At 42.9% G+C, this 15,460-nt stretch overlaps 1 protein-coding gene across 3 annotated transcripts in view; it reads right to left on the bottom strand.

Annotated features, from left to right (window-relative positions):
* ADGRB1 (adhesion G protein-coupled receptor B1) overlaps positions 1-15,460 on the bottom strand; it is a 198,265-nt gene that overhangs the window by 33,543 nt on the left and 149,262 nt on the right. For all 3 annotated transcript variants that reach the window (XM_042870068.1, XM_042870067.1, XM_042870069.1), the window contains 2 exons: positions 8,767-8,833; positions 4,444-4,529 (listed from right to left, as the gene is read on the bottom strand). In XM_042870068.1, coding sequence (XP_042726002.1) covers positions 4,444-4,529; positions 8,767-8,833 — 153 coding nt within the window. The remainder of the gene's footprint in view (positions 1-4,443; positions 4,530-8,766; positions 8,834-15,460) is intronic.

The following is a 15,460-nucleotide window of genomic DNA, read 5'->3' as shown; positions in this document are numbered from 1 at the left end:
GGGGACTACTTAGCTTGTTTCCCAAAAGATAACATGTTTCCTCCAGTGGCCCTTGTGTGCAAGTCCTCACCTCAGTGGAGACACCCATAACATAGAATCATTTGCTCATTTAAGTTGAAAGGGATCTCTGAAGGCCATCTAGTCCAACTCCCCTGTAATGAACAGGGACACCTACAGCTAGATCAGGTTGCCCAGAGCTCTGTCTAGCCTAACTCTGAATATCTCTTGGGACATGACATCCATCCCTCTGGGCAACCTGTGCCAGTGTCTCACCATCCTTTTTGTAAAAAACATTTTTCTTTTTGGCAGCTGACAACACCAGGAGATAAGGTACTCTTTGGTGGCTTCATCTATGACTAAGAGCATGCACATACAACAGCTGCATATGTCCTTGAAATTAAGGGTGTTTTGCCAGATCATCAATTTGCTCTTGGAGAAGCCCTATGAGTTTTAAACTCAGGAAAGTGGACACACTGACTACTTTTGAGATATTTCTTCTCTCGAATCTTGTTTTGGAGCTGAAAATATCTTTGGGATGAACCCTGAGACTTGTTTGTGTAGGTTGCTCCCTCTTTCTGGAGGAGATCAGCCATAGAGACAAGCTGTCGTGGGCTGCTGGTACATAATGTGTTGAGGACTTAGGGAAGGGTATGTCCACAGTTTTTAGATGTTTATACGTATGAACAGCCAGCTGTTACTTGGGAGCTCAGAAGCCACGGAAGCTGATGACTGGCCAGTTTTCTTTCCAGAATTTACTGCTTCTCACTTGCTTCCTTGTTTGCACAGATCCATGCTACCCACATCATATCTGGCATACAAAATGGGCAGGAGACTGCAAAGCATCCTACAGACCTACACACAGTGCCTGATGTCAGAGAAGCATCAGTGATGGTAGCATGTCTATCATTCCTTAGTGATGGCAGTGAAGCTGATGATGTTTGGAAGTACAAGATCTTGGGTTTTTACAGCTGGGAGAGAGATTAGGAAACTTAGCTGATGGTTTCCTAATATTTATGGCTTTGTGTGCAGTCTCACTGCAAAAAGAAAACACCTATGAACACCAACACAGCATTATCAGTGTTCCTAGTGGTCATTGAGCTTAATTTAATGGCTATTCATTGTCTTTGAATTAGTTACAGTGACAGAAGCCATCACTGCCTTCCAAAATAAGGACTCATAACTAAGATGTCTCACAGCAACTTTCAGCCTTGAGACACAGAGAAAATTAGTTCCCGTGTCAATAAATTCCTATCTTCCAGGCAAAATGGTGTAAATCCAGTGAGGACAATGGCTGAACTAAAGATAAAGTGGGTCTTGAGAGGCATTAAGTGCATGACCCTTAAAAAAAACATGGTCCATCCCCAGACCTATAAGCCACAAAGAACAGATAAGCAGAGAGACAGAGAGAGGCAGAGATAGGCAGCAAAAAGAAAATAGATTGATTCAAGGAATTTGATGGAAAACTGTACCAGAGAAACATGGATGACACTGAATCACAAAGAACCAGCCAAAAGACCACTATAACACACAACTGTAATTGCTGTTGGGTGCATTTATGCAGAAAGTTGTAAGCAGTAAGCACAGATGTGGGTACATTTGTATTCAAATTCATTCTACTTTGGGGTTTGAGGTTGTTAATATATTGAATTTCCATGCTAGGTTTATATTGGTGCATGTATGTATGATAGGGTAGCTAATGGAACAACCACAATGAATAATGCATTCATTTAATTTAGCTTTTTCTTCCTCTTAAATATCCACGAACAACTCACGGACTTATCAGGTGTGTACTGTGGAGCCTGGACTTTGCTACTAGATACTGAACAGTGCTTTACCACCACGCACAGCTCATTTTTCCAACATGAAACGCTTCCAGATGAAGGGCAATCCGAATCTGTCCCTATTTTAATATAGTGATTATCTTCCCAATTATTTGTCTTGGCACTAGCCATCCAGCTCTGTCATACCCAGCAGCACACACAGAGAATGTTTCACAAGGTGTTGGAGAAAACTTTATCAAGTCAATCAGCAGAAGGATAAAAGAAGTAAAGCTCCTCTAAGGGACAAGTTGGGAAAACTAAACAAGGCTCCTGTCTCTTTCCAATGGCTACAAAGGAAGCCTGGGGAGATTAAACTCAGCAGGCTAAAATTAGCCTTTGTGAATACACCCTATAGTCTCATTCTTCTTCCCTGACTGCATAAGCACACAAATGCTTCTGGAATAAATGTTGGCTGAATAAATTTAGAATTCATTTTAAAGGTCCCTGCATCCAGCATGAAAACATTTGCTTTTAGTAGCACTCATGTCAACAAAGACTAAAAATGCTATTGGTGCCGCTGCCTGCAGAAGGAGGATGGTCAACCTCTTCCAGAAGGAGGATGGGGAAATACTGGAGCACTGCAAGCAAGTATTTGCTGAGAATCTCTAGCACAGGATATTTGCTTAGAAAGGATTTGTGGCATCCATGTGCAATGTGCAACCTCTTCATGCAACATCTACCTTTCCATAGCCTCATTTTCTGATATATGTATAAAGATATTTCTGACAAATGCCTTTAGAAAGTCAAAGTTTCATGACATCAATAATCACAATGATTTCCTCTGTTAACTATAGGGCAAAATTTATTGTGTCTCAGATACTATTTTGCAGAAGCTGTTAACACTACTTTATTAATGACAACCAATCTGTGGTATATGTGCTGGGCTCCTCATTCAACAGGTCAATTTCCCCTCCTTTTTTGGGAGGATTTCCCTTTTTTTTTTTTTTTTTCCAACACTGAACCATACTTCTTGCCTCTGCTAAAGGAAACACAACGTTTCTTTATACCATCTCCTCAGATCCAAACATGTCCGAGGCCATGACTCAGTCTGATTATCTTCAGATCTACCCTCCAACACGGTTCCCAAGCCCAGGCCAGAAGCGGCTAGCTAGAGGGAGGGAGCATCGGGGATCCCAAAAGCATCCCCCCAGTCTCAGCGGGTGCACTTGGAAAGGAGAACAAAATCACTTAGCACAGAGAAGGCTTAAAAGCGCTGCACACACACACACGGACATGAAAGGGGGGAAAAAAGAGAAAAGAAAGAAAAAACAAAGAACATCAGAAAAAGGACTTTTTTTTTTTTTTTTTTTTTTCGCTTTGTTGGCTTTGTTGTCAAAGTATAACTACGAGTATGATCAATAACCAGCTGATAGGTATTAAATAAGATCCTTCTGTGTGCAGTTTAGCTTAAAGAGGGACAGACTGATAAGCAGCAACTCGCTGCTCTGCTAATCCAATAAATGATTTATTTCAGCATTGACTTTCCAGTGTAATTACCCCTCTGTGGACTCTCCCTGCAGTTAAGGTATTTTCTTGAGTTCTCTTTGTAAAAAAGGCATCAGCCAGAATAAAGCATTTCCTTGCTAGTGGTTGCTTAAAGCAATGCACTAAGGTCACTTACTCACATACATATTTAACCCAGCAATAACACATACCTCTGATCACCCAAAAGGACTTAATTTTCCTCTTGTAATAAATATCTTACTTAGGCATCAAGATTCCTTCCTCACTGTACCAAGGAATCATACCATTTGGCCAGGTCAACACTGTAGATTAAATGTGAGCCTTCTCTTGTTCCTTCTTCTCTGGCTAGATAAGAGCTTGCTTCTGCTCTCAGTTTTGATGTCATCACTAAATAGCTGCATTGTCAGTAGTTTGGAGGTGAGCCAAGGGATGGCCTTGTGTGGTTGCTGCCATACTGGCTACTGTCAAGAGCTGTGGAATAAACTCTTCTATTACACTACAGAGTAAACCACTTAGCACCAGACCTGGGCTTCAGGGATGGAGGTTTGAGTGGTGACTGTGGAAAAGACAGAGAATTTCAGGAGGTAACAGAATTTCTTCTTGCAGAAGAGAAACCCTCTACTGACCACTCATACACTGATCTGTTCACTTGCACACCTTCAAAACCCTTTCCTTCAAAGCACTGTGTACCTTTGCCATCCCTCAGCCATCTGCCAGCTGCTAGATGCAACCCTGCTGTCACACAGCCCATGCCACGTGCCAAACTCAGCAATGACACATCCCTCTCTGATCCAACTAATTCTCCTGAAGTTAGTGAAAAGAATCACTGTCTTTGTCCCATATTTTGGAAGAATATGTCAGTTTGGGATGAAGCCTTTTTAACAAAGAGCTGAATTCAGTCTCTCCCTTTATCAGCAAAGTACTTTTTCTTGTTTTGTTGTTTTGTTTTTGGACTCTGCACTGAATAACAAGACAGAAATATTAATCCATGGATTTCTTTGTTTGTTTGTTCCATTTTGTTTAAAACTGCTTTTGCTTGTTTCCATCTCCAATCTCTCTGTCTGTATTTCTCACCTGGTTATTGACCACAACCTTGTTTTTTTTTGTTGTTGTTGTTTTTTGTTTTTATTCTTTACTTAGATGTATTGATAAGGCATACCCTGCCCGTTCCTTCAGTTTCTTATCTGTTATTCCATCTTTGGATACAAGTTTGTTAAAAACCAGAATGCCAATAACCATGTTCACCTGTTGAAAGAAAAACAACACACAGTTTTGTTCTCAGGTGGAGCAGATCACACTCAGCAGTACAGAAGGAACAAAAGGGCAAGCTGAGCCCTTTTTTCTTCCCAAAGCTGAGTGACAGTCACATCTCTGCAGGCCACCGCCCCTTTTATCCCCTTACCATCCCACCTCCCCTGGGCATCAATCTGAGTTCAGGAAAGCAGAATGCAGCTGGCAGCAGCTCAGAGAGGTCTGCAAGGGCCAGGACAAGGTTGTAAAGTGCTCAAAATGCTGTAGGCCTCATAAAATTACAGAATCATTTGAGTTGGATGGGACCCTTAAAGGTCACCTTTAGTGATAGTCTAACTCCCCTGCAATTAACAGTTACATCTGCAGCTAGATCAGGTCAAATGTATGCTCAAGAGTGAGCCAAACTCAAAGCATAAAAATATTTTTTCAGGATAATACAAACTGAAAGTGGCCAATGCAGGGGAGAGAAGTGGCATGACACAATTTCAGAAGTGTTTTTTTTAGAATCTGTGGTCCAAAAGCAGCAGCACTAATAGGATAGCGTGGTATGCTCCAGATGGATAGTCGTCATTCCTGATCAGTGAAGCACCACTGCTGCTCTCAGAATTAAGAGGTGGAGAGCCACTTGAGTAAGCAGAAATATCAGCTGCTATGGTAGGATATCTTGAGAAAGACTGCAGATTGCACAGCTCATGGATTAGCCATCTATCCATTTCCAAGAAATTAGTAGGCAAAGCAACTTTACGCAGCCCTTCGTTCTGCTTTGTTAGGGCAAGAGCACAGATGTCTGTATCAGTCAGGTATAAAATTCACAGAGAAATACAAGCTGTGCAGAGCTAAGGTCTTTCAAAGAGATGTTGAACTCCTCAGTGCTCCATTTTTATTCCATTCACCACTGCCAGCTGCATCAGCTTTACAAACCCCATGCAAACCTCAGCAACCTCTGAACATAACCACTTAAGTGATACACAAGCATCACCTCTTCCTAGGGGCACAGTGCTGATGGTGGAAAAAAGTGACATTCTCCTGGTTTTGTTGCCAGTGAAACAGCTGGTGTTGGTAGGACGAGGTACTAGATGCTCTTTTGGACATTGTGCTTGCAAGGAAACAATTCAGGTCAAATTCAGGTAGATGCACCATTAGATGTTAGGTAAGAGCCTGGGTGAGTTTAGAACACCCTTGAGAAGTAGTCCTAATGAACAACTAATAGAATCATAGAATTACTGAAGTTGAAAAAGACCACTAAGATTATCTACTCCAACCATCAAACCACCAAAGAACACACAGCCCATGGGAAAGACATTTCTGCTCACACTAAGCCTTCATCTAGATGCCAAAATAATTCTCAAGACTGAACAACCCTTCTGAGTTTGCTCTGCTGATTTCATCAGGACACGACCCAGCTTTCTGATGGGGAGTCTACAGCTAGCAGCAAATAGAAGAGCTCCCAAATAGCAGTTATTTTCTTTTGTATCAGCTGTTGGGTGAGTGGAATACTTTCCACAGCTGTCAGTCCATTTCTAGAGCACACCATTGTTTTGTTCTATAGACACAGTGCTGGCAAGTCACACGCAGTAACCTGGCTAAGGATGAGCTAGAAAACAAACCCCAGTTAAGTGCACACTTGTGAGCACACTTGCAATTCATGTATCTTTCTTCAATGCTTGATGCTTCTGAGTATATGATGTCCTCTTCTTTAAGGTAACATATGAGGTTGAAGTATTAGGCTGCATACCTACTAGGGTTTGGCACAACAGTGCTCATCCTCATTCATTTATGGCAGGAGAGATGAGGAATTGTAGCTCTATAATTGCATCTCTGCAACAGGCTTTCAACCTGTGCATCATCAGGGTGCCTCACCTGAGTTAGAAGTGTAAAACCACTTGCAGCAGCCCTGAATTTAAATGTCCTTGGATTCTTAAAGTTAAAAGCATAGACAATAAACCCAGCTGGAGCCAAGTCAGCTTTGTGTGAAGTCATTTGGGTGTCAACGTATCATATTCCTCAGAGTTTCAGGTGAGAAAGAGTTGCTTAGCTCAGGTGCAGAGCCAGGTCCCATCTTGTTCTGTGATCCCTGCACAAGAGCAGGTGTATTATCTGGAGCAATGCTGTCCTGAGTAGTAGTACAGCTGCATATCCCTCACACAGCCTTGTGAGAGCCTCACTGTCCTCATACGGAGCCAAGATGACCCTCCATATCTGGCATGGCCAATCTGAAATCAGGACAAAGCATGCACAAAAGAGACAACTGTCTGGTCTCATGCACAGTCCATACTTGAGAACTGTGTATTTCACCCTATGCTCTGCTACAAAGCCATAGTGTGAATTTTGTCAGCTCGGGTTTCCATTTACAAAAAAGTGCTCAATGCTTATTTCTCCTCCTCTTCCCCACGTTCCTCAGGATATAGGTACATTACCTCATACCTCTCTTGGGCATCACTTGCTTCTCATTTAGCTAGCAATGAGTCAGGTAGTATAAATGAGATGTACAGTCGCCTTCTCTAGGCAATGAAAAGAGACAGACACCTCCAGAGATGACTCACCACTTCCTAAAACCTTCTATATGAACGAGCATCTGCAGGTGTTGACCTCACTGTAAGGTTATCTCCAATTCCACCTTTGATGATGAGTGAAAACAGAGATGCCAAATGGAAGCAGGGTAGGAAAAGCTGAAGGATTACTTCCCTTGTTGTTGGCACAACAAAAGCAAAACACGCAGGAGACTGACTGCTCTTTCTCCAGGCACAATAGTTCACTCCCTCCTAATCACCGCTGTCTATTGAACACCCTACCCACTGAGCCAGAGCTATCTGTTATTATGTTGCTGAGCAGAGGTAGTTCATCTGAAAACACTAAGCCACTTAATGCTGCTGTCAGTTATTCCAGCAATAAGGAAGACTCTAAGCCCATCAGCAACATTACTGAACAAAATCCGATTACTGCATGCCTACAGAAATCTAATGTACATCTGCATATTCCCACTCTTTGCTGATGGCTACCCAAAGGCTCAGCTATGTGTTGTATCAATGCTAAAGAAAGACTGTAAGAGAGAAAAGCTTTGCTTTATTGTAGAAGAGGGGCAACTGACGACTTGTTTCTTTGACGTCATGATGACACCATGGTGGCTTGATGTGCAGTGACAGCAGTAAGTAAGACAGCAGTAATAGAGGCAGCAAGAAGTTTTGTGTAGCTATTCTCCTGTAAGCCTGCTCCTGCTACAGGGCAGTTACCCCCTTCAGCACTGCCTGAAACAAAAAACAGATCCAAAAAAGAAACTGCAAATGTCGACAATTCCATTCCTCTGGGATTCTCCAGGGCACATGAGACAAGACCAAACAGCTCCTCCACTGGATAGAACATTGGGTTGAAGAGAAAAAAACAGACTTCCACTTAGATGGGTCTACAAGTGTCATTAAATGTGTCTGCAATTGGTGAAGAAGGGATTTCCTGAAGGGACCAGCAGTTTACAAAGTCTTTGAACCCTGACAGTCAAGATTTCTCATGATCAGTGGGGCTTCAACAGCAGGGAAGCTTGATGAAAAATCTGTCATCCCTTCAGTGACACCTTCAACTCAGATAGTAACTGACTGAGACAGGTTTTGGTTTTGGGTTAGAGCCAAGGGATAGGGGACAGGAGGACAGTGGGACAGAGTTAATGAATGCCTACTTGAACCACACCATTTCTTTGAACAAGAAGCAAACTTGATGTTTTTGGAGCCGTAAAGGATCCCCTCAGCATTGTTTTTCAAAGACTTCCAGTTCACTTGAGAGCAAGGAAGCTACTCAGATTTCATGGACATCTGGGACAAATGAAGAATAAATGCTGTCAGTGGAGACCCCACTTGGTCTAAGAGCAGCCACTAACAGTAGATTCTGAAGGAGATAATGTCATAATTTTCCACCACCACTCTGCACTTCCATCCAGACAGGCCAATAAAAAGCTAAAGCTTTATCCAGATGTCTAGGGAACTCCAGAGAGGTCAGAGGTAAAAGGCTGGTTGCTGAGGTACACTGCATTTCAGACTTAAACCCATCCCAAATTGCTGGCTTCTAATACTCTGTGTTTTCTTCCTGAAGGATAAAGTTATTAAAAACAACAGTAGAAAGAGAGAGGAACACTCTTGGGTTGAAAGAATGAGGGATGTCTTATAAAATAATAATAATAATAATAATAATAATAATAATAATAATACAAAGAGAAAATAAAAAGATTTCAGACAAGCTCAAATACCAAAACAACAGCAGCAGCAGGTCCCACGAAGGCATAGAGAAGACCTCCCTCTAATGACAGCCAGCAGCTGGAAAAGTAAGAAAGAAAAGAAAATTACTTGCTTGGTAGCTTGCACCACCATCAAAAAGATGCATGTTTTGCTGCCTCCCTTTGCCTGTGAAGTTGATCTCAGGAGCTGATACCCCACAGTAAAAAAGTCTCAGAATTTACAGCAAGCAAGTTTTGCTTTTTGTTTCTCCTGTACTTGCACAAAGGCCCAGTTGCCTGGGGGTCTGCCTGCAGAGCCATGTTTGATAATCACTTGATTGTTGACAGAGGAATGCATGCAAAATTCATGCGATGCTCTGTTTCAGACCAGGTCCTGCTGGAAGCTACAGCATTACTTTGTGAGCAAGATAATTCTCTTGTCATGCTTGCTCAGGCAAAAGAGCAGATTTGTTCATTTGCTAACCAGTAGGCCTAGGGGGAGCTCGGATCCAGAAGCATGGTACATTTCTGCTCCTGGATCCCCCCTCTGGGCTTGCTGCCATGGGGAAATTTCACAGCTCAGCAGCAAGGTGGGAATTCACTTCGCTGCTTAAGTGGATGTTCTTAAGCTGAAAGTGAGGTATTGTCATGCCCCCTTTGGAAACCAACATGTTGCTCCTCCCTCACATCACACAGCCTGAGAATCATAGAATGCCTGGGGTTGGAAGGGATCTTAAAGTTCATCTAGTTACAAACTCCCTGCTGTGGGAACGGTTGCCACCCTGCAGATCAGGCTGCTCAACCTGGCCTTGAACACCTCCAGAGACTGAGAATCCACAACTTCTCCGAGTATCCTGTGCCCATGACTCACCACCCTCTGAATAAAGAATTTCCTCCTAATATTTAATCAAAATCTCCCCTCTTTTCATTTCAAGCCATTCCTCCTTGTCCTATCACTATCATATTTCTCCTTTCTCCATTGACTTTCTGTGGAATTTAGGCTCCTAATCTGTCTGGTGCCTACAGAGCCCAAGGAAATCTTCTCATTAAACACTGATGTCCATCATGTCAGTGCCTATCATGGAATCCAGTAGGCCTTGATGACATTTCTCTTCAGTGGAGATCCAAAGGAGTCTTTCACTGAACTCCACTGATTGCACTGACCAGACTTTCACCACTTGAAAAATAATAGCATCATAGAATCATGCAATCAATGCACCTAGATCAGATGGAGACCTCCCATCTCTCAGGTTAACACTATAAATGTGCTACAGGAATCTTCATGGAAATTCTACTGCACTGTACATCCACATGCAGATCTCACTACGCATTGAAATCCCCTAAGAATCATAGAATTGCAAGGGCCTGGAAAGGAAAGGGCCTACAAGATCATCTAGTCCAACCATCTTGCTGTCACCATTACTACTCACTAAACTACAAAACCTTATCTTGTAGCACCTCATCCAGATGCCTCTTGAACACCACCAGGGACAGTGACCCCACCACCTTCCTAGAAATACTGACAAACCCACTCTAAAGAAAAACAGGTAAGAGAAATATCTGTTTCTCATCAGCTGAATGTGACAGGATGGCCAGGTAGACAATTTTCACATTTGAACATAAAAACAGGAAGGAAAAAGGTTTTTTTTTAAGGAAACACTTTCTCATTGTGAAGGTGACCAAGGATGTTGCCTAGAGAAGTGGTGGAGTGTCCCTCCTTAGAGATCTTCAAAATCCATTTGGACGTTGTCCTGGGCAACTTCTTATAGGTGTCCCTGCTTGACCTCCAAATGTCCCTTCCAACCTCAACCATTCTGTGATTCTGGGACAGTCACGAACAGTTAAATCAGCACTGGAGCTGGATTTTCATTTCATGGGGAATTCAGGAATTTAGAGTATGGATACTTAAACTTGGTACCTTAGAGCATGAGAAGATGAGAATTTACACTGTGTCAGCAACCCCATGGAAAGTTTGCACGCTTAGTCGTGGCAGTACCCTGGAGTAAATGTGCAATGGAGTAATCCTGTTTCAACAGTAAAGTACCATGCATTTACCAATGGATAAGAGCAGGCAACCACAATGGAACAAGGACTTCCTCAAAGCACTTAAACCAGCTAACCCTGCAGTTATTCATTTCTGTGCTTGTACTCTCAGCAATATCATTTCATTCTGCATCAAAAGAAACACTGCCTTTCAGACCTCTCCCAGGAAACAAAGCCTTCCTGGAAACATTTCAATTTTGTTGATCGGCTTCAATTGTTTTTGTATCAGAGCTGACTTCCAACTATGTTATTTTTCACCTTAAAATTCAGAACATTTGGAGAAAAAAGAAGAAAAAAAAACAAACAACACAAAGCATTTCAAATTGAAAATAGAAAGCAGGATGTTCTGACTTTTTCCAAGTCCTGAATCTTGTTTATTTCTAAATTAAAGCTACCACATATTAATTTAATTAGTTCTGATTTCTTCCTGATAACAAGTTGCTCTCTGAGACACTGTCTGAGCAGGTGTAATAATAGAATGAATAATCAGGCATGGAGGGAGGAAATGGGAATGCAGTGTTGGAGGGCTGTGATGACTGAAAGTCTTCATGAACGCAAGGACAGGACAGAGGGAGAACCAGGTGGGCTCCCAAATTGCTGAGCTTGCCCCCAAATCTTTTGCTTCAATGTTTAATCCTAGCTTTAAGAATATTTTTCCTTGAAGAAGGGAGCAGACAGTCCTGCATTCCAGTTAGCGATGAGGACATGGCAAAACGAGGGCTTTTATTCCCACCAGGTCCCCAGCAGCCCCTCTCCCCCCTCCTTGAGCTTTCTGAAGTTGGGTTCACACATCAACAAGCACTGGCCCTTATGCTTTCTGACTGTCTGATCTCCCTGTCACAGCATGTAATCAAAGTGTTTCCTTCCAAAACTGTCAGAATTGGTGGCTGACAGAAGAGAAAAGAAGAAGTGGTATTTGAGAAGGAGAACTGACAGCCAACTCCAGTAATATGCTAGTCTAGTTGAGACACTTCTATCCTTGTCCTTTCAAGGCACAAAAATATTAGCTTTTCACTAAGAGTACTTGCAAAGAGATCTCTTTGGAAATCTCTTAAACAAAATTACCATTGGAAGAAAGTGAGTAGTTTAACAATGATCAACTACCATTTCCAAGCTGTGCTTCCCAGATCAACAGTCACTCTTGAGTCCAATACCAAAGACCACTTCACTACACATCTGGTTGTTTTGTGTATCATAATTGTTTGAGTTGGAAGGGACCTTTCAAGGTCATCTAGCTCAACTCTCCTACAAGGAACAGAGGTATTTACAGCTAGATCAGGGTGCTCAGAGCCCTGCCAGGTCTGACTTCGAATATCTCCAGGGACAGCAGATATTCTAACCTCCACCTCCCTGATCACCATCTCTCTGCTATGACAAAGGTGTGAGATGAAGGGTTTTTGTCCTGGTCCTGCAAAGAGCTGACTTCCCACAAGCCCTTCCTGACTATACCCCACAGCTCTGCTTGCACAATCATGCACAAAATTAAGCACCCACAGTGCGACAGCTAACATGTTTATAAAGCTAAGACTACAGCTGGCATTCAGGACTATCCCACCAGTATTTCAATTTTACCAAAAAAAGTTACTGAGATATTTGTGGGTGTCCAAAGCCCTGATGCAATGGCAAAGAAGGACCCGTGGAAATTTGCTGTTTCCTGCCACTGTTCTTCGACAACTCCTGTGAGCTGTCTTGTGGGAAAGGATATGAATTTCCAACACAACCTCAGTTGTTCAATTCAAGCTTTAGAGATCCAGAGTCAGTCTCTGGAGTACTGGTTAAAGGGCATTTATTAGTGTCTGGTGAGTCTGAGGATACTCAAAGCTTACAGCACCACTCCTATGAAAACAAGCTGGGAAAGTTGGAGTTGCTCAGCCTGAAATAGTGAAGACTTTGAGGAGACCTCAAAGTGGCTTTCCATATCTACAGGAAAGCTGGAAAGGGTATCTATCGGAGAGTATAACAACATAGCAGGGACAGTGGTTTTCAACTAAAAGAGGGGAGATTTAGATTAGATATTAGGAAGAAATTCTTTACTGTGAAGGTGGTAAGGCACTGGCACAGGCTGCCTGACTACACAGGAACCCTGAGCAACCTGATCTAGGGGAAGGTATCTGTACTGATAGTGTGAGGGTGGAACTAGATGATCTTTAAGGCCCCTTCCAACTCAAACATTTCTATGAGACTGTGACTTTACTCATTCAAGCCTGAAAATTTGAGACTTTCTTTGAGACTGGAAGAACAGTCTGTACCCTTCCTCTAGGTCCTCTCCAAACAGCTACAAAATCTCCTTTCAAATACAGTTCAGCTGAGAAAAAGGAAAAATGCTCTTGTCTGCCTGCACTCACTGTAAATGGAGAGTCCAAAGCCCTCCAGAAGAAGAGTCCTGAACTATACAGGTCTCTGGCTGAATGTCATCTGAAAAATTACCACTCACCAAACACCAGGGACCTTCAGCATCTATTTGATTTTTAATTTGAATCCCCTCCTCTACTTAAAAATTGGTGTCTGATCTGGCCAGCTGAAGTGTAGATGTTATCTCTGGTCCTCCCATGCTTAGAGCAGTCTCTGACTTCCCTGCAATATAACTTGGAAGCATGATCAACCCTTCAACTGCTACCATGCCTCAGTGGAGCAAGATTCCAGATTACTTCTCAGTTGTCTGACATCATTACAGAATAGCTTCATCCATTAGCTACATCCACCCTAGAATAGCTACAATGACCAGGACAAAGCTGGATGAAGTAGGGTTGGAAGAATTTTTAAATGACAATGTAAAGCCCTTTGTGAGCCATCACGTTAGCTCTTGTCCCTTTAGTTACAGAAAGGGACATGTTAAGGCTAATGTCTTCTGTTATGTTCAGCAAAATGAAAGCTTGAAGGTCTATTACTGCCCATAAGAAATGCCCCATGCATGCCCTATACTAGTTAAAAAGTGAAAGAGCCTCTATTCTCCAGATCCAAGTTTTGCAATGATCATAAACCCTTCTGCAGTGGCCAGAAACCAAAATAATCCTGGAACAAGATTCTATTCTGTATTCTGTTTGTCTTCAACATTAAACACTGTTAAATCTGACTTCTCTGTCTGAACAAACTCGAGTTTTCAAGTTCAGCTCTAAAATTACTGGTGTATAATATTGATTTCCTTCTAGAAGGAAGGTAAAACCAACACATCAATATAAGAGAGCTTTTATGCCTCTTGAAGAGGAAAAAAAAAGGAAGTGTGCTGCAGTGTAGGGTCACCCTGTGTCTTGGCCTACTGATCTTTGCTTCATGTTAGAAGAATATGAAGTTCAGGTGCAAAGATGCTCATAAATCAGCCTGGAGAAGCAGCATGTGCCTGTGTGTGCCTTGTAGCATGGAGTCAGGGCAAGGATTGCTTAACAGGTGCCTGCGGCATGCTGCTTGGGACAGTGATGGGTTTGAGTTCACCCTAAGATGGCTCTTGGTAAAACCAACAGCAGGAATCGCAACAAGGCGTTAGTGCTACAAATGTGTGTCTGGAGGCTGTTTCCTGTGCTCATATTGCGCACATTATGGCATTAGGGACACAGCATGTATGCGGAAGGTTTTTCCTATGGAAAAGAGCTGAGTGCACATGTGCAAATTCACTGAGCATCTCATGAAGCCCTGCAGCAGTCACGGCTGATGATCACAGGAACTTGCAGAGGAGAGGAATGGACAGGCTGGCTGGGAAAGGAGCAATGTGGGAGCACGATGCAATGCCTGAGATACCTTCCTATTTCAGTGACAAGCACCCTGACAGCCGGGCTAAGAAATTGTGTTCCTGAGTCTGTGGCTCCTGCTGGGAGCACAGGATCCCCTGCCACTCCTGGGCAGCCAGCCAGCCAGCCAGCCATAGAGGCAGAGAGGAAGGCAGCAGCCAGCCCCTGGATGCGAGGAGAAACAGAAACTGAAGGGCTAAAAGAATTCAGAAGACTGGCAGCAAAATGAGGAGCTGCTCTAGCTAATCATAGAGTCATTAAAGTTGGAAAAGACCTGTAGGATCATCTAGTCCAACTCTACACTTACTACCAATATTGCCCACTAAACCTGTGTACCCTGGGAATGAAGGAAAGTCAATGCACAGCTTGTGGGACACCTCATTGATGTGCCAATCTGAGAGCAAAGGAGCCTGGCAGGTTTTGTTGTTTTGACACCCTTTTTGCTGCAGGCTGGGAGACTTTGTTCTGGGTCAGGAGGTGCTGGCATGCACAATTCAGGGCAGTGAGGCAGGGAATGATCATCTGCACATTTCCTCCTTCCTTTCAAGGCTCTTTTGTGTTCTCTTATGCTGACTGGTGCTGCATTCATGGGAAAAGATCTACCATGCTTTTAGCACCAGTTCACACCATTCTATTCACAGGAAAGAAAGCAGAAATATTTGGAGCTTCCATCCCTTACCTCAGTACCTCCTCTTTATAAACTGGGCTCATGGACTTGGAGGGAGGAAAATCCCAGAAGTAGCAGGTAGAATAGGAATTAGAAATGGCATTTGGGATCTGGTAGAGATTCAGAAAGAGCACGGATTCTGCATGACATTTTCTAAGTGGGCATACTGAACCCTCATCTATTGCTGACAACATCTCCAGCATTTCTTAAAGATTGTTTGTGTGTGATGCAAAGCACAGGCCAGCAAGGCTCTGGACAATGATGAACTTGGGTAGGGAAGGGGCCTTATTTAGGG

This window comes from Lagopus leucura, unplaced genomic scaffold, assembly GCF_019238085.1.
Source record: "Lagopus leucura isolate 7727_CA_CO unplaced genomic scaffold, USGS_WTPT01 Super-Scaffold_100002, whole genome shotgun sequence".
NCBI lineage: Eukaryota > Metazoa > Chordata > Aves > Galliformes > Phasianidae > Lagopus > Lagopus leucura.
The sequence above is the reverse complement of the archived record's forward strand: the minus strand, read 5'-3'. Positions and strand labels throughout refer to the sequence as shown.